Genomic DNA, 19824 nt, shown 5'->3' with positions numbered 1-19824 from the left:
TCCTTTTAACAAGTCAATCCTTGTAAGGTATTTAGCTTTCCCCACTTTGTCAATACAGTCATCCACTCTCTTTCCTTGTTCCTTCTTATTTCCAATTTCTTGTTCAACCATTTTACTTTCCTCTAAATTCACTCTGTAAGGATGCTCCTTGATGGGATGGGCTGAATTTACGATGATGTCATGCACTTCAGCTGTACACCGTCTTGGAATGTCAGAAAATAAATCTTTATGCTTGCTAATTAATTCCTTCAGTTGTTTTTGTGGTGTAGGCTCCAACTGATGGACCTTATCAGTACTATTTTTCAAAACAATGGAGTTCTTAACTCTTGTTGATACTAGATTCAGCGGGTTAAAATGATCTTGCACCTCATTCTCAGCCTTCACGACTCAGTTTGTTTTCCTGACAGTACCCACAGGTGCTATCCTATCAAACAAATGTTTTATTTTAATTTGAACATTATGCAAACTTTCCTTTGCAAGGTCATAAACCTTATTAAATCTTTTCCGTAATTTTAAAACATAATCTAACACGTTGACACACACTTTTGGGTTAGACCATTGCTCCCTGAGCAAGGTCAAAGGTCCTTTTGGCCTGTGACCAAACACGGGTTTAAATAGACTACCCTTCAATGATTTTTGAATCATATCTCCAGCAGCAAATAAGAGTAGGGGAACCCCCTCATCCCAGTTTTTCCCATTTTTCACACAATATGTTTTAATCTTGGTCTTAAGAGTGGAGTTGAACCATTCCAAGGACTCTGTGTGATATGCAGATGACACAATGTGCTCAGCTCCCAGTTCGAGAACATTCCAGTGGATAGTTGGAGAAGTGAAGTTACTACCCTGGTTGAATTGAATTTCTTTGGCAGACCCATCAGTGTCAAAAACTTACTGAATGCTTTTACCACAGTCTTGGCTTGGATGTTTCCGAGAGGCACAGCTTCAGGGAACCTAGATGCAGCACACATAACAGTTGGCACATACTGATGACCAGCTGCAGTCTTTGGCAATGGGCCTACATAATCCACTATGACCTTAGAAAAAGGTTTACCAAAAGCAGTTATCAGTTTAAGTGGTGTTACTTGAATAACCTGATTAAGTTTCCCCTCAACCTGGCAGGTATGGCAAGTCCTGCAAACATTCACAACATCTTTTCTTAAATTAGGCTAGTAGAATTCCTTCATAATTCTGTTCACTGTCTTTCTCACTCCAAAATATCCACCTAAAGGCATACTGTAAGCCATGTTTAAAATTTCAGCCCTGTAAACTTTCGGAACCATTACCTGATGTTCAATGGCCCAATCCTCACTTGCAGGCACAGTGGCTGGACTCCACTTCCTCATTAATACCCCATCTTTAAGGTAATGTCCTACTGAATCGTTCTGAACCTCTTCTTCTGTGAGAGCTGTCTCCTTTAAAGCCACCATTTCAGAATCTCTATTCTGTTTCTCTATAAGTTCCTTCTTCGATAAGGTTGTCCTTATCTTTCTCATACATCTTACTCTCATCAGCTTTACTACCCTCTAAGTCCTGCTGGAATATGGAAGGTAGAGGAGCCTGTGACACATCATCATACTTTAAACCCCTGGGTTTGCTATCATGGACCTCAGCAGACCTTCTAAATATGCTTTGAGTAACTGTGCATGTGGGATAAATATCAGTCTTTCTGTGTGAATTCTTAGCAGCAGCTTTGCTCATTAGTTGAATTCCTAAGTCAACCTTACCTTGGAGAGGTGTCAACCTCCCCCCATTGTTTACTAAACTTAGCACGATCACCAGACTTATAACTACCATGTGTATATTATGGAAGAGGCCAAACAATCCACTTATCTCATTCCTACGACCTTTATTCCAACCTGTCTCCATAGCAACTTCCACCAATGGCGTCTCCTCCCGGTCACAACGACGCTTCAAGTTTTGTCTCTGCACACCCCAAACTTGAACAACCTCATCGTGAATAACATCATAACCTTGAAGGTATTTACCTCTAAGTGTCAAAACAAAATTCAGCAGAGTGGCACATACTTCCTCAGCAGGCCTTTGTCCTGCAAGCAGGGTCAAAGGTCGCAAAACCAATCCACCTTCACAAGTACTTTATTCAAAAGTCCAGAGACAACCCTTTTCTCAATATTTTCAGTAACACTTACCTCATCGATTTTTATCTCATTACTAACTTTAGAACACTGTCTAATACAAGTGTCTGAGAATTCTCAATTTCCACTGGTACCGAGGTTAACCCCTTATTCACTGAACCAAGACCATCTGACACAGAAGAACTGCATTCCTTTCCAACCAAGTCAGACATCTCAGACTTTAACTGAGCTTTAACACAAGGTTCAGTACCTTGTGAATCCACAGGTACTTCAACAAGCTGAACACAGGCAATCAGGACAGCTGCCTCTTCTGGGCTTTCATCACTTGCCCCAGTTTCAAATTCAAGGTCACCCCGAACCTCCCAGCTACTCTCTGGGTAACTCTCATCTGGAGTAAACTCAACCTTGTGGGTTAAAACTTCGTCTGCTGTCTTAGCAGACCCCCGCAGGGTGGTGGCATCCTCTTCATCCAGGGATGCCCTTACATCATAGGGCACACAACTTTTAAATTCATCAAACAACACAAGCCCTTCCGAGCTGTAAAAATCAGCAGGGTCTAACACTAAACCTCTCAGCTGCCACGTCTACCTCTGGAACTGTCTCTGTTTTTCTGCCTTTCCTCTCTCGAGCTGTTTCAGTTGCAACTCATGCTCCATTTTAGATTTTTCCAACTGAAGCTGAAGCTCAGCCTCAGTAAGTACTTTACCTTCAGCAAACATTTTCAACACATCCTCAGTAAATTGCTTTGTCGAAATATAATATTCAACTATTTTTCTTTGAATTTCTACCTTAGTCATACCCTTCTTTACCGTCTTAAGTTCCAGTTCCTCAACAATTGTTCGCAACTCATCGTTTTTAGCTCTCTCCAAGGCCACAGGGTTTGGCAATGCCAGAAATTTCCTAACATCCATTTCTGCTGTTTTTCCACATGATCAAATCAAAAGGGATTTTCCCCCAATCAATTCAAACAAGCCCCCCCAACCAATTTGTTCATATCTTGGACGCAGGCCCCAATTTTAATAGGGACCTGTGACAGGTTAAAGAACCAGCAGAGATGGAAAACACTTTGGAGTCCAGTATTGCTATTAACTAATGGTATTTATTAGTAACTACGCAATACAGTAATATAAATGCAGATATATTCAACAGGTTAGCAATGATTATATATACAAGTAAATGTGGAAATATATGAAAACCAAGCTTCTTCAAGTCTAGGGGTAAATAGATAGTCTAACTATGATGAGTAAAGTTCAGTTCAGTTCGTGGTATTGAGTTGAGTAGTGATGGAGAGGGAGAGAGGGAGAGATTTGAGTCTTCAGGTGAGCTGACGCCGTCGATCTTCCCATAGTCCTCCAAAATCCTTTAGAAGTCACCGACTGTGACCACAACAAAGGGGGCCATTCTTCTGTGGTGGAATTATAAACCCAGGCAAGGGTTGTACACACAAATAACTCCCCACCGGTCACACCCTTTTCACACTGCGAGAGCCTGATTGATCCTCCAAAACCCACCTTTTCTGTGGGCACAACAAAGCTCATTCAGTGTCCAAAACCATGTGCCTCTAGGTCTAACAGCTGACCTATTTATCTCACCGTGCTGCATACTAGCTGTCCATCAAGCAGCCCCTCCCTTCTCTCTCTGTAAGAACTTGGAAGCTGCCTGTGTCCTTGTAGAAAGTATAAACAAACTGTGAGCACTCTTCACCTCTCTCTCTTTTTAACAAGGTGTCTGTGTTCCACAATGCTCTCTCACTTTTTTTTTTGAAAGCACAGTTCATAGGGGTAATTCAGGACCCTGTCACACTATATATATATATATACACACACAGTGGATTCCTGTTAATTGGGCCATTGGATGATTGGGACAGGTGCTTATTTAGGCCAACCTTTAAAGAACAGCAACTAATCAAGAAAATAACCAGGATTCCCCTCATTTATTTGGGACACCATGCTGCTTAATTGAGGCTGGAGACTGTTGCTGAACAGTTTCTAATTAGTGTTAGTTATGTACACTTGTGTGGCCATTAGACACTACACCATGTTTAGATCAAACAGTTTTTAAATAGTGCCAGTTGCGTGTGCCTGTGTTCAAAAAGGAGTTACTTTTGTCACTGAAAGATGGCGAGAAATAAACAGTAAGAAGACAATACAGAACTGTTTTGCTCACTGCAGTTTCAAACATTCAGGCATGGAGATGCCAGAAACAGCCAGAAATGAAAATGAAATGACTTCACCACTTCAGCAAGTTAGAGAACACAAAGAATTTGAAAGTATCGGCAATTATCTTGAATATTACGATGAAAATGGAGGTATGGGGGACATTCCATCCCCCATCAGGAAGGTCTCAAAGCTCTCCGCTTCTTTTTGGATTCCAGACCTAATCAGTTCCCCTCTACCACCACTCTGCTCCATCTAGCGGAATTAGTCCTTACTCTTAATAATTTCTCCTTTGGCTCCTCCCACTTCCTCCAAACTAAAGGTGTAGCTATGGGCATCCGTATGGGTCCTAGCTATGCCTGCCTTTTTGTTGGCTTTGTGGAACAATCTATGTTCCGTACCTATTCTGGTATCTGTCCCCCACTTTTCCTTCGCTACATCGACGACTGCATTGGCGCTGCTTCCTGCACGCATGCTGAGCTCGTTCACTTTATTAACTTTGCCTCCAACTTTCACTCTGCCCTCAAGTTTACCTGGTCCATTTCCAACACCTCCCTCCCCTTTCTAGATCTTTCTGTCTCTATCTCTGGAGACAGCTTATCCACTGATGTCTACTATAAGCCTACTGACTCTCACAGCTATCTGGACTATTCCTCTTCTCACCCTGTCTCTTGCAAAAGTGCCATCCCCTTCTCGCAATTCCTCCGTCTCCGCCGCATCTGCTCTCAGGATGAGGCTTTTCATTCCAGGATGAGGGAGATGTCCTCCTTTTTCAAAGAAAGGAGCTTCCCTTCCTCCACCACCAACTCTGCTCTCAAACGCATCTCCCCCATTTCACGCACATCTGCTCTCACTCCATCCTCCTGCCACCCCACTAGGAATAGGGCTCTCCTTGTCCTCACCTACCACCCCACCAGCCTCCGGATCCAAAATATTATTCTCCGTAACTTCCGCCACCTCCAACGGGATCCCACCACTAAGCACATCTTTCCCTCCCCCCCCCCCCGCTTTCCGCAGGGATCGCTCCCTACGTGACTCCCTTGTCCATTCGTCCCCCCCATCCCTCCGCACTGATCTCCCTCCTGGCACTTATCCTTGTAAGTGGAACAAGTTCTACACGTGCCCTTACACTTCCTCCCTTACCACCATTCAGGGCCCCAGACAGTCCTTCCGGGTGAGGCGACACTTCACCTGTGACACACATCAAAGTTGCTGGTGAACGCAGCAGGCCAAGCAGCATCTGTAGGAAGAGGTGCAGTCGACGTTTCAGGCCGAGACCCTTCGTCAGGTCGGCTAGGGTGATATACTGCGTCCGGTGCTCCTGATGTGGCCTTCTATATATTGGCGAGACACGACGCAGACTGGGAGACCGATTTGCTGAACACCTACGCTCTGTCCGCCAGAGAAAGCAGGATCTCCCAGTGGCCACATCCCATTCCCATTCTGACATGTCTATCCACGGCCTCCTCTACTGTAAAGATGAAGCGACACTCACGTTGGAGGAACAATACCTTATATTCCGTCTGGGTAGCCTCCAACCTGATGGCATGAACATCGACTTCTCTAACTTCCGCTAATGCCCCACCTCCCCCTCGTACCCCATCTGTTATTTATTTTTATATACACATTCTTTCTCTCACTCTCCTTTTTCTCCCTCTGTGTCTCTGACTACCCCTTCCCATCCTCTGGGATCCCCCCCCCCCCCCCCGTCTTTCTCCCTGGGCCTCCTGTCCCATGATCATCTCATATCCCCTTTGCTAATCACCTGTCCAGCTCTTGGCTCCATCCCTCCCCCTCCTGTCTTCTCCTATCATTTTGGATCTCTCCCTGCCCCTCCCACTTTCAAATCTCTTACTAACCCTTCCTTCAGTTAGTCCTGACGAAGGGTCTCGGCCTGAAATGTCGACTGTACTTCTTTCTAGAGATGCTGCCTGACCTGCTGCGTTCACCAGCAACTTTGAGGTGTGTTGCTTGAATTTCCAGCATCTGCAGAATTCCTGTTGTCCTCATTGTATCTAGTTCCTTTACAATTCAAGTCACTCCGTTGAAGCGATAACTATAATGAAATGCTCAGTGGAACTGGTGCCTGAACAGTGGGGTCTCTGCAATGAAATACTGCCATCAAGTGACGTCCTGTAACTATTGCAACTTTTTGTAAAGCCATTTGTCAGAATTTGTTTTTGAAATGTGATGATACTCTATGAATGTTTCATGCTAAAGTAGCCTTCAGTGTTACTAGAATGCTCCTTATTCTATTAATTGTAAATCGGGTGAAAATCCAAAGCTAGTTGCAACAGTATTTTGTGAAAAGATCCAGAAAGTTTGCATGCATTTAAACAAAGATGACGGAAGGTGGAAATGGGAAAATATGACATTATTTTGTAAAGAAAATGCAAACACAGTTTTTATATATGGTGCTAAGCTTATTACAGTGGTTAGTAGACAAGGGTGTCTTTGAATATAAAACAAAGAAGTGAACTATGCAAGTAGGTAAGCAAATAATATGCTGGCTTTCATTGTAATATGGAGTCATTGAATAATATGATGCAGGCCCTTTTGCCCAACTAGTACATGCTGATCATATTGCCCACCTGGTTAATCCCAACTTCCTGTGTTTGGCCCATATCCTTTTAAGCTCTGCCTCTCCTCTGAACCCATACAAGTGCTTCTGGCTGCTTATTCCATATAATCACCACCTTCTGTGTGGAAAAAGTTGCCCCCCCAGGCCCCTTTTAAATCTTTCTCCTCTCAACCTAAACCACTGCGCCTTAATTTTGGACTGCTTATCATGTGGGAAAAGGCTGATGCCATCCATCTTATCTGTCCATCTCAGAATTTTAAACATCTCTATGAGGTCACCTCTCATTCTCCTACATTCCAAGCATTAAAGACTTAGCTTGGACCAACCTCACCCTATAATGCAGACCCTCTAGTCCTGGCTACAGCCTTGTAAATCTTTTGTACACTCTTTTTAGTTTAACCACATCTTTCCTACAACAGGAAGACCAAAACTCTACACAGAATTACAAGTGTGGCTTCACCAACAAATTGTACAACTGCAACATAATGTTCCAATTCCTATATTCAATGTCTTGATTGAAGAAGGCTAGCATGCTATATGTCTTTTTCACACCCTTTCTACCTAGGATGCTACTTTCAATGACTATGCACTTGTATTATTAGGTCCATCTGCTCCATTACCCACCCTAGTTCATGGTGTAAGTTCTGTGCTTCCAGTATGGTTGGAGTGCAAACAAGACTTAGTGGAATTATGCTGAGTATTAATAAGATCACACTTGGTGCACTGGCAGCCTAAGGAAGGGTATATTTCATTTGCAACACACACAAAATGCTGAGGAACTCAACAGGTCAGGCATGGAGCGAAATAAACAGTTGACATTTTGTACTGAGGCCCATCATCAAGTCTCCTGATGAAGATTCTCATCCCGAAGCATCGACTGTCCATTCCCTCTATAATCTGCTCAGTTCCTCCAGCTCTTTGTGCATGTTGCTCAAGATTTCTTGTATCTGCAGAATCTCTTGTGTTTCTAATATATTTCATTTGACACAAAGGTTATTTGGACAAGGATGCAGAATTGGCCTTGCGAGACTGTTCTGGCGAGTTAGTCTGGATGTTACAACCACAGGATAAGGATTTTTTTTTAAGGTTGGGGAGCATTTTTTTCCAGTTGCCAAAAACACAATAGGTTAGGTGGTCTTCCAGGTAATAAATCCTTTAAGCATTCAGTACTGTTCTCTGGCTTACGAGGACTTTAATGTCATTTTTGCGAACCAGGTGAAATAGTGCAAAGTGTTTGCTACAACCAGCCATGAGTTGTCCATCTCAGATACTCCAGGAAAAAGCAGAGAAACCAATAAGCATTCAAAACAAATTTGCTTTGATCCCTGACTTTGTTAGACTTTTTCATTGCTCTACTTTATGACATTCAACAAACAAAAGTACTAAGCCTTTGAATTTTCTGCTTGATCAATGTGAATGTTCACAGAACGTAGGACACAGCACAGTACAGCCCTTTAGTCCATGATGTTGTGCTGAATAGTCCATGATCAATCTAACTTCCCTCCTATGCAACCTGTAACCCTCCACTTTTCTTACATCCATGTAGCTGTGTAAGAGTACCTTAAATGACCCTATTGTATCAGCCTCTACCACCACTTCTAGTTCTCCTAAGTCCTTTTTAAGCTCCTTTCTGGCCCTCTTATAACTCTCAAGATCATCATCTGAGTTTTGCAGCTTAAACTTTAAGTATGCCTCCTTCTTCCTCTTGACTAAATGTTCCACCTCTCTCCTGTCAATCATGGTTCCTTCACCCTACCATCCTCACCCTGTCTTATCTAGAACCCCCATGCAAGTACTCCCTAAACAACCACTACTTCTCTGCTGTGAATTTCCCTGAGAACATATGTTCCAGTTTATATTTCCAAATTCCTGGCCAATGCCATCATAATTAGCCCACTCCCAATTAAATACTAACCTAATTCATTTGTTCCTATCCTGGCCCATGGTTTTGCTAAAGATCAGGGAGTTGTGTTCACAATTTCCAAAATGCTCTCCCACTGAGAGATTTGTCACCTGACCAGGCTCATTCCCTAGTTCTAGATCCAGTATGGCCTCATTCATTCATTCAGTCATTTGTTTCACTCAAGGCTAAGGTTGATATCTTTTTTGGATAGTAAATAGTCAAGAAATGCAAAACTTAAAACAAAAATGTGTAATGGAGATAAGTAAGATTAGTAAAGATAAATATGTGATGGTGAACATGGAAGTGATAGGCCAAAGGGCCTGTTTCTTTACCTCATGACTTCAGCCATGATGTTTAGGAATGGTGGAGCAAGTTTAAGTGGGTCACATGGCCTACTCCTGTTAAATTTCTCACAACCCGGTTGGAGCCATTCAGCCCACCAGATGTTTGCTGGCACATTTCAAGATTCAAGATTTAACTGTGCATTGAGATTTCAAAACCAAATAAATCTGGATGTAAAACCAATCTAACTTTACTTCTTGTCTTGCTCCTGACAGGTAAACACATTGTTCAGAGTCATGCATCTCCAGCAAGTGACTCCATTTCAGTCCGAATTCACATGTGAGGTTAGGGAGGGTACAGTACCAGCCTGCAGCAGAGTCCAGATCCCTTTCAAGTTCAGGCCACGGACTGCCGGTTCTCTGAGTGTCGATTACTTCCGTATTACACGGCCAGGCAACAGCTCCAAGTCTCTGCTGAAGGTGACCGGGTCATGCAAAGGTACAAATATAGCTTGCCCCAAAGACTAGATTAGATTAGATTTATTAGTTTTATGTATATTGAAACATATAGTTAAATGTGTTGTTAGCATTAACAACCAACAGTTTCAAATGTGGTGGAGACACCTGCAAGTGTCGCCATGCTTCCAGTGCTAACATAGAATACCCGTAATGTTCAGCTGAACAAAACACAGCCAAAATACAACAAGACAGACACAGCAACAGCAAAACAAACTAATTCCTATCTAATCCTCATCAGAGATCACTAGCCCTTGTCCTTATGACCTCTTGACTGCGGGATCACTGGTCTTCGTCCACAAAACCTGCTGACCCAACCTCCGTCCTTGGGAATTCCAAAAAGCAGATACCAAAAGCTTCTTCAGTATATAAAGAGTAAAAGAGAAGTGAGAATAGATATTGGACCACTGGAAAATTATACTGGAGAGGTAGTAATGGGGGACAAGGAAATGGCTGATGAACTGAATAAGTATTTTGCAGCATTCATCACTGTGGAAGACACTAGCAGTATGCCGGAAGGTCGAGAGTGTCGAGGGCAGAGATGTGTGAAGTTGCCATTACTACGGAGAAGGTTCTTGGGAAACTGAAAGGCCTGAAGGTAGATGTCACCTGGACCAGTTGGTATACGCCCCAGGGTTCTGAAAGGGTGGCTGAAGAGATTGTGGAGGCATTAGTAATGATCTTTCAAGGATCACTTGATTCTGGCATGGTTCCAGAGGAATAGAAAATTGCTAATGTCACTCTACTCTTCAAGAAGGGAGAGAGGCAGAAGAAAAGAAATTATAAGCCAGTTAGTCTGACCTCAGAGGTTGGGAAGATGTTGGAATTAATTGTTAAGAATGTGGTTTTGGGATACTTGGAGGAACAAGATAAGAAAAAGGCCCTAATAAGCATGGTTTCCTTAAGGGAAAATCTTGCCTGACAAATTTGTTGTAATTCTTTGAAGAAATAACAAGCCAGATGGACGAAGGAGGATCAATTAATGTTGTGTACTTGGATTTTCAGAAGGCTTTTGACTAGATGCCACGCATGAGGCTGCTTAACAAGTTTAGAGCCCATGGTATTACAGGAAATATACTAGCATGGATAGAGTATTGGTTGATTGGCAGGAGGCAAAGAGTGGGAGTAAAGAGAGTCTTTTCTAGTTGCCTGCTGGTGACAAGTGGTGTTCCACAGGAGTCTGTATTGAGACCATTGCTTTTTACATTATGCTGCGCCTATAAAAAGTATTCACCCCACCCCCTTGGAAGTTTTATCATTTTACAACATTAAATCACAATGGATTTAATTTAGCTTTTTTGACACTGATCAACATAAAAAGACTCTATGTCATAGTAAAACAAATTTCTACAAATTGGTCTAAATTTGTTAGAATTATTAAACACAAAATAATTGATTGCATAACTATTCACCCCCTTCAAGTTAGTATTTAGTAGATGTGTCTTTGGCAACAATTACAGCCTTGAGCCTATGTGGATTGGTCTCTATCAGCTTTGCACATCTGGACACTGAGTACTCAAGATCTGTCAGATTGCATAGGGATCATGAGAGAACAATCTTTTTCAAGTCCAGTCACAAATTCTCGACTGGATTGATGTCTGGACTCTGACTTGGCCACTCCAGGACATTAACTTTGTTGTTTTTAAGCTACTCCTTTGGCTTTATGCTTGGGGTCATTGTCTCGCTGGAAAACAAATCTTCTCCCAAGTCGCAGTTCTCTTGCAGACTGCATCAGGTTTCTGGACTTCTCATATTTTTCTGCATTCATTTTACCCTCTATCTTCACAAGCCTTCCAGTACTTACTGCAGTGAAGCATCCTCACAGCATGATGCAGCCACCACCATGCTTCACGGTAGGGATATTGTGTTTTTGATGATGTGCGGTGTTTAGCATACCCCCAAACATAGCGTTTACCCTGATGGTCAAAAGGCTCAATTTTGTTTTCATCAGACCATAGAACCTTCTTCCAACTGACTTCAGAGTCTCCCACATGCCTTCTGGGAAATTCTAGTTGAGATTTCATATGAGTTTTTTTCAACTGTGTCTTTCTCTTTGCCACTCTCCCATAAAGCTGCGATTAGTGAAGCAGCCAGGTAACAGTTGTTGTATGCACAGCCTCTCCCACCTCCGACCTAGAAGCTTGTAACTCCTCCAGAGTTGGTGACCTCCCTCAATAGTCCCCTTCTTGCACCTTCATTCAGTTTTTGAGGTCAGCCTGCTCTGGGCAGATTTACAGCTGTGCCTTATTCTTTCCATTTCATGATGACTGAGTTAACTGTACTCCAAGGGATAATCAGTGACTTGTAAATTTTCTTTATCCATCTCCTGACTTGTGCTCTTCAGTAACCTTTTCGCGGAGTTGCTTGAAGTTTTCATTTGATATTATGGTGTAGATTTTGCCAGGGTACTGACTCATCAGCAGATAGACCTCCCAGAAACAGGTGCATTTTTACTACAATCAATTGAAACAGGACTGCACACAATGATCTCCATTTAACTAATTATGTGTCCTCTAAAACCAATTGGCTGCACCAGTCATGATTTGGTGTGTCATATTAAAGGAGTGAATACTTAAGCAATCAATTATTTTGTATTTTATATTTGTAATTAATTTAGAACACCTTGTAGAGATCTGTTTTCACTTTGACGCATAAGTCTTTTTCTGTTGATTGTGTCAAAAAAAGCTAAATTAAATTCACTGATTCAACATTGTAAAATAATAAAACATGAAAATTTTCAAGGGGGTCAGTACTTTTTATTGGTACTGTATCTGAATAACTTGGATGACAGAATTGATGGCTTTGTGGTCACGTTTGCCGATAATATGAAGATAGGTGCAGGTAGTTTTGAGGAAGTAGAAAGGATACAGAAAGACTTAGATTAGGAGAATGGGCAAAGAGGTGGCAGATGGAATACAGTGTCGAAGTGTAGGGTCGTGCATTTTGGTAGAAGAAATAAAAGCATAGACTATTTTCTAAATGTAGAGAAAATTCAAAAATCCGAGGTGCAAAGGGACTTGGGAGCCCTTGTGCAAGATCCCTAAAGGTTAATTTTCAGGTTAAGTCGGTGTTGAGGAAGACACGTGCGATGTTAGCATTCATTTCAAGGGGGCAAGAATATAAAGGGAAGGATGTAATGTTGAGGCTTTATAAAGCACTGGTGAGTCCTCACTTGGAGTATTGTGAGCAGTTTTGGGCCGCTTAACTAAGAAAGGATGTGCTGATATTGGAGAGGACTCAAATGAGGTTCATAAAAATTATTCCTGGATTGAAAGGCTATTCATATGAGGACTTTTTGATGGCTCTGGGCCTGTACTCACTGGAATTCAAAAGAATGAGGGGTGACCTCATTGAAACCTATCAGATGTTGAAAGGCCCCGATGGAGTGGGTGTGGATAGGATGTTTCCTATAGTGGGAGAGCCTAAGACCAGCGAACACAGCCTTAGGATGGGGGGGGCATCCTTTCAGAATGGAGATAAGGAGGAACTTCTTCAGCCACAGAGTGGTGAAAATACTCGTAAGTACTCAGCATTGTCGCAGGAAAGCAGCATCCATCATCGGGGATCCCCACCATCCAGGCCATGCTCTCTTCTCCCTGTTGCCATCATGAAGGAGCTACTGATGCTTCAGGTCCCACACCAGCAGGTTCAGGAACTGTTATTACCCCTCAACCATCAGGCTCTTGAACCAGTGCGGATAACTTATCTCAATCTCACTCATTGAACTGATCTCGCAACTTATGGACTCACTTTCAAGGACACTTCATCTCATCTTCTCGATATTTACTGCTTATTCATTTATTATTATTATATTGTTGTTTTTTCCTTTTTGTATTTGCACGGTTTATTGTCTTTTGCACATTGGTCGTTTGTTCATCTTTGTGTGCAGTTTTTCATTGATTCTATTGTGTTTCTTTGTATTTACTGTGAATGACTGCAAGAAAATGAATCTCAGATAAGTATATGGTGACGTAAGTATATTTTGGTAATAAATTTACTTTGAACTTCTGGTAGTACAGTTCTGAACATCATAACTTGTACCTTAAATCTTTATCTTTTGAGTTTCAGCCCTTCCTATTAACTCTTAAACAAAACCTTCATGACATTGAATATCTTAATTAAACCACCCCTTAATATTCTCTGCTCTGAGGAGAACAAACCAGGAGATTTTAGGCTCTGCACAAAATCCTCAGTCTTTCGACATGAGACTAAGTCTGGGTCTTATATATCTGAATAATTCATTTTTGAAAGCTTAAACTTAATCAAGTAGTTATGTTTTCAATTACCTAACTGTGTAAGGAAATGCAAAATTTCCTTATGCCTACTCCTATAGCTTGAAACATGTACTACTAAACTGAAAGAAAGTTTCTATCCTACTTTTATAAGACTATTGAAAGGTCTCCTAGTGCAACAAAAAGTGACTCTTGACCTCACTATGTACCTTGTTATGATTGTACACCTTATTGTCTACCTGCACTTCACTTTCTCTGTAACTGCAACGTTTTATTCTGCATTCTGTTATTGTTTTCCCATGTAGTAGCTTAATTCATCATTGTAATGAATTGATCTGTATCAACAGTAAGCAAGACATTTTTCACTGTATCTTGGTGCATGTGACAATAATAAACTAATTTACCAGTTCTCTGTTGACATCTGAATGCCAATTTCAAATACCAATAGAGAACTTATTGGCGGCATAGTAGTGTAGTGGCTAGTATATTGCATCACAGCTCCAATGATCTGGATTGAATTCCTGCTAACAACTGTAAGATGTTTGTATATTCTCTCCATGACTTCATGGGTTTTCTCTGGGTGCTTCATTTTCCTCCCACATTCTAAAGGCACACGGGTTAGAGTTAGTAAGTTGTGCACATGCTGTGAAGCGTGGCAACACTTGCAGCCTGTCCTGAAAACATCCTCGGACTCTGTTGGTCATTGACGCAACAACACATTTCACTGTATGTTTCAATGTATATCTGACAAATAAAGCTGATCTTTTTAATTTCTTTAAAAAATTTGAGTGAATAATATTTAGGAAGCGACAAGGCTCGATCAAGTTGCCTTTCATTCTTCTTCACTCCGAAGAGAATAGCACTAGCTCACTCAACCTATCCTCATAAAGCCATGCATAATTATCCTCAAAATGCCTAGGTGATATGTTTCAGGTATTCATGAACATTCAAATATGGGGTCAGAATTTCTGGGAAAACTCCATTGCTGCTCTTTGAGATTGTGGTGCAGAATCTAAGTGAGCAGGTGTGGCTATGGTTTGATAGCAATTACACTCTCACTGTATGGGAGTGTAAATCTGAATTATGATCTTGATTCTCAGACTGTTCTTTGTTGAAGTCAATACTGCCACGTGTTGAGCCAAAGCTATATAAAGCCCATTTTTCCAATTATCTACTTTCTTATAAGTTTGCGCAGATTCAGCATGTCATTTAAAACTTTGACAAAGGTCTATAAATGCATAGTGGGGAGTATCATAACTGGTAGCATAATGGTCTGATATGGAAACACTAATGCCCAAGAAGTGAAAAGGCTACAGAAAATGGTGGAATCAGCCCAGTCCATCATCCCAGGCAAAGCTCTATCCACCATGGAGCACATTTATAGGGAGCACTGCAACCAGAAAGCAGCATCTATGATCAAGGACCCCCACCATCCAGGCCATCCAGAAACAGTTAATACCATACAACCATCATGCTCCTGAGCCTGTGTGGATCATTCACTTACCAAAATTCTAAACTGATTCCATATGGACTCACTTTCAAGGACTCATTACAGCTCAAGTTCTCAATATTTTGTTTATTTGTGCAGTTAGTCTTCTTTTGCACATTGGTTCTTAGCCTGTTATGCATTATTTTAAGCAAATTCTATAGTATTCATTATTCCTGTGAATGCTTGCAAGAAAATGAATCTCAACGTAATATATGATAACATTGATAATAAATGTACTTTGAACTTTGAATTGTCTAAGTGGCCTTCTCTTGTAGGTATCGCTGAATGCCATAAAGGCGGTTGAACTGTAAAGCTTCTGATGCTGGGCTTCAGTACCTTATGGGATGATGGAAGTTAAGAAATGAGGAGGTTAAAAAAAATTACAATAAAATTTTTGTACTCTTGTTCCAGGACCAGTAGTGTCACTGTCAGACCTGAAACTGAATTTCGGTTGTGTGTTCCTCAACGATGCCCTGACCTACACTATGGAAATCAGTAACACATCAGACGTGCCGACGTTTTACCAGTTTGAAATTGACTGCTGCCAAAGTGTGTTTGTTATTGATCAACCATGTGGCTTCTTGGGAGGGGAGTCAACAGAGACACTGAGGATAACATTCCGACCTCCCCATCCAATGAACTACTACAGAAGAGTGGCTTGTCTCATCCATCATCAGGTACAGTGAAGCTTCACATAAAACAGTGCTTGTTATTTCAGTTTGTAAAATGTCATTTGCATCAGTAGGTAATAAGACCATAAGACCATAAAATATAGGAGCAGAAGTAGGCCATTTGGCCCATCGAGTCTGCTCCGCTATTCAACCATGGGCTGATCCAATTCTTCCAGTCATCCCCACTCCCCTGCCTTTTCCTCATACCCTTTGATGGCCAGGACGATAAGCAGGATGATAACAAAAAAGTCTCCTGTAGAAGTAAAAAAATTAACCTGTTTGTAAAGTGACAGTCAGAACATTTCACTTTTTCAGTTCTCCTTTCTGGCTCCCCTCTTACCTCTTCTCTCCCTAACTAATACCCGCCTTTGGTGCCCCTCCTCCTTCCCTTTCTCCCATGGTCTACTCTCCACTCCTATCAGATTCCTTCTTCTTCAGCCCTTTATCTTTTCCACCTATCACTTCTCAGCTTCTCACTTCATTCCCCCCCCCACATTTAGTTTCACCTTGTAGCTTGTACTTCTGCCCCTCCCTTGCCCTTCTTATTTTGGCTTCTTCCCCTTTCCTCCCCTGTCCTGATGAAGCATCTTGGCCGAAAAATTGACTGTTTATTCCCTTCCATAGATGCTGCGAAGGATGCCAGGTGACCTGATAGAGGTGTATAAAATGATGAGAGGCATTGATCGTGTGGATAGTCAGAGGCTTTTTCCCAGGGCTGAAATGGCTAGCATGAGAGGGTACAGTTTTAAGGTGCTTGGAAGTAGGTACAGAGGAGATGTCAGGGGTAAGTTTTTTATGCAGAGAGTGGTGAGTGCGTGGAATGGCTGCCGGCGACGTTGGTGGAGGAGGATACAATAGGGTCTTTTAAGAGAGTCTTGGATAGGTATGTGGAGCTTTGAAAAATAGAGGGCTATGGGTAACCCGAGGTAATTTCTAAACAAAGTACATGTTTGGCACAACATTGTGGGCCAAAGGGCCTGTATTGTGCTGTAGGTTTTCTTTGTTCTATGTTCTAAATCTGATAGGAACTGCTGGCATTTCCGGTCAAGAACCTGCATCAGGACTAGAACATAAAACAAAGAATAGATATGATAGTAATGTTTAAGAGGCATTTAGATAGGTAGGGAATGGAGGGATGCTGACCACAAGCAGTCACATTGAAGTAGTTTGGGTTGGCATCATACTTGGACATTGTGGCCCAAAGAGCTTGTTTCTGGTCTGAAAACCCATCTGGTTCATTAATGTTGTCCAGCAGAGGAAATCTGGCCTGCATGCGACTTCAATACGATTGACTTTGAAACTTTGAAATAATTTAACAAGCCATAAACACAAGAGATTCTACAGATGCTGAAATTCAGAGTAACACACAGAAAGTGCTGGAGGGACTCAGCATCTATGGAAAAGAATAAACAAAATGAGTCCTGATAAAAGATCTCGGCCCAAAACATCGACTGTTTATTCCTTTCCATAGACGCTGCCTGATCTGTTGAGTTCCTCCAGCATTTTCTGTGTGTTGACCAGAATTTGGAACTTGTTACTTTGTGGTGTGAGCTTGAAGTAAAGAAAAGAGCTGAAATTAATAAGAAACTGGATTTCCTCTGTATTTTCAGCATCTGCACAATCTCTTGCATCCACATCCTGGTTACTCTTTGAGCAAAGAATTTTCTTCTGAGTTCTTTATCAAAGTCAATTTTACAGTGATGCATCAACTGCTCAGAGGCATGTGCAGCCAATGAACATCTAACCATCTAACTTTTCCTACCTTTGTTACAGGATCCCTTGTTTTTGGATTTAATGGGTACCTGCCACTCAGACCAGGTAACACCGGCGATTCTCACGTCAAAGCACCTGGAACTATACCGTACCAACATGATACGTGGACTGACCTTCTACCCTCCAGACGTACTGACAATGATGCTACAGGAAGGCAAGTTGCGGCTTGATGATGATGGTGCCCTGGTGTTGGCTGCTGAGAAATGCTGCAAGTCCATAGACCTGGAGAGTAATGAGGTAACCGCTTCTCCCTCCTCTCTCTTTTTTTCTGGCCTGGAAGGTTACAACTGGTTGGGTAAATTAGTTTGTTATTGTCACGTGTAGTGAGGTTAGATTGATTCACTGCCTCAGTAAAGCAATCAACATAATCAATGATCCCTTCCACCCTGGACATTCACTCTTCTCCCTTGTTTCATTGGGCAGGAGGTATAAAAGCCTGAAAGCACTTGCCATCAGGCTGAGGGGCTGCTTCTATTATAAGAGTATTGAATGGTTCCGTGGAACAATAAGCTGGACTCTTGACCTCACTATCTACTTTGTTATGAACTTGCATCTTATTGTCTGCCTGCATTGTACTTTGTAGTTGTTAGGCTTTATTCTACATTGTTATTGTTTTACCTTGTTGTACCTCCTATGCACTGTATAATGCTTTGACTTGTATGAACAGCATGCAAGACAAGTTTTCACAGAGCCCTCATATATGTGACAATAATAAACCAGTTCCCATTCCATCTATATAATCCATGGACAAGTTGGGCCAAAGGGCATATTTCTGTACTGTATGACACTTTTACTCTATCACTCGTAAGTACTCAGCAGGCCATGCAGCATGTGTGGAGAGAGCAAGAGTCAACCATTTAAACTGATTAACTCTGTTTTTCTCATTCACCATCTTCTGTTTTTGTTTCAGATTTCCAGAATCGCAGATTTTCCTTTATATTCAATCTACCAGTTGTGTTGACTCTTAAATGCTTCCTGAATTGATTGAACAAGCCCCTCAGTTCAAAACTAGTTAGCAGTGGATGATAAATGTTGGGCCCCAGAGATACCCAGATCCTGAAATACAGTATGGATTAAACAAATATGAGCGAGGTTGATATTTGCTGCTGATCACTAATTGTCCATGAATGCTGCTGGTTAGCTGCATTTTTGAACTATAGCAACACTCACAAAATGCTGGAGGATCTCAGCATGTCAGCATCTATGGAAATGAATAAAAAGTCGACATCTTGGGCCAAGACTCTTCTTCAGAACTGGAAAGGAAGGGGAAGCCGGGTTGATGGGAAAGATAAAGGGCTGGAATAAAAGAATATAGTAGCAGAGGAGAGTGTTCCATGAGAGAAAGAGAAGAGGGAGAGACCCCAGGGGGAGGTGATAGGCAGGTAAGGAGAAGAGATAAGAGACTACAATGGGGTATAGAAGAGAGGGAAGGGGGAGGGAAAAATTATCGAAAGGGGAAATTGATGTTTATGCCATCAGGTTGGATGGGTCTCATCATGGCAGAACTGGAGGCCATGGACGAACATGTCAGAATGGGAATGGGGATAGAAATTAAAATGATTGGTCACTGGGAAAATCCACTTTTGGCAGTTAGAGCAGTGGTGTTCAACGAAGCGGTCCCCCAACTTACGTAGGTCTCAATAACGTAGAGGAGGCTGCATTAGGAGCACCGGATATAATAGATGACCCCCAAAAAGATTCGTAGGTGAAGTGTTGCCTCATTTGGAGAACTGGGTCCTTGAATGTAGGTAAGGAAGGAGGTAAATGGGCAGGTGTAGCATTTCTGGCACTTGCAGTGGTATGTGCCAGGAGGGAGGTTAGTGGGGAAGGACAAATGGACAAAGGAATCATGGAGGGAGCGATTGCTGCAGAAAGTGAAGAGTGGGAAGGAGGTAAAGATATGTTCGTTAGTGGGGTCCCCTTGAGGATGGCGGAAGTTGTGGTGAGGACAAGTGCAACTCTATCTCTGTTAAGCCATTGGCAAGATGGGGTGAGTGCAGATGTTTAGGAAATGAAAAGATGTGGGTGATGGCAGTATCAATGGTGGAGGAAGGGAAACCCCATACTTTGGAGAAGGAGGGCACTTCTGATGTCCTGGAAAGGAAAGCCTCATCCTGTGAACGGATCCT

General features: G+C 42.0%; 1 protein-coding gene across 7 annotated transcripts in view; it reads left to right on the top strand.

Moving 5' to 3' along the window:
• cfap65 (cilia and flagella associated protein 65) overlaps positions 1-19824 on the top strand; it is a 218755-nt gene that overhangs the window by 55565 nt on the left and 143366 nt on the right. For all 7 annotated transcript variants that reach the window (XM_072260976.1, XM_072260975.1, XM_072260974.1 and 4 more), the window contains 3 exons: positions 9291-9513; positions 15663-15928; positions 17696-17932. In XM_072260976.1, the coding sequence (XP_072117077.1) occupies positions 9291-9513; positions 15663-15928; positions 17696-17932 (726 nt within the window). The remainder of the gene's footprint in view (positions 1-9290; positions 9514-15662; positions 15929-17695; positions 17933-19824) is intronic.

This window comes from Mobula birostris, chromosome 6 (genome assembly GCF_030028105.1).
Source record: "Mobula birostris isolate sMobBir1 chromosome 6, sMobBir1.hap1, whole genome shotgun sequence".
NCBI classification, from domain to species: domain Eukaryota; kingdom Metazoa; phylum Chordata; class Chondrichthyes; order Myliobatiformes; family Myliobatidae; genus Mobula; species Mobula birostris.
Note: the sequence above shows the minus strand (reverse complement) of the source record. Positions and strands in the feature narration are given on the sequence as shown.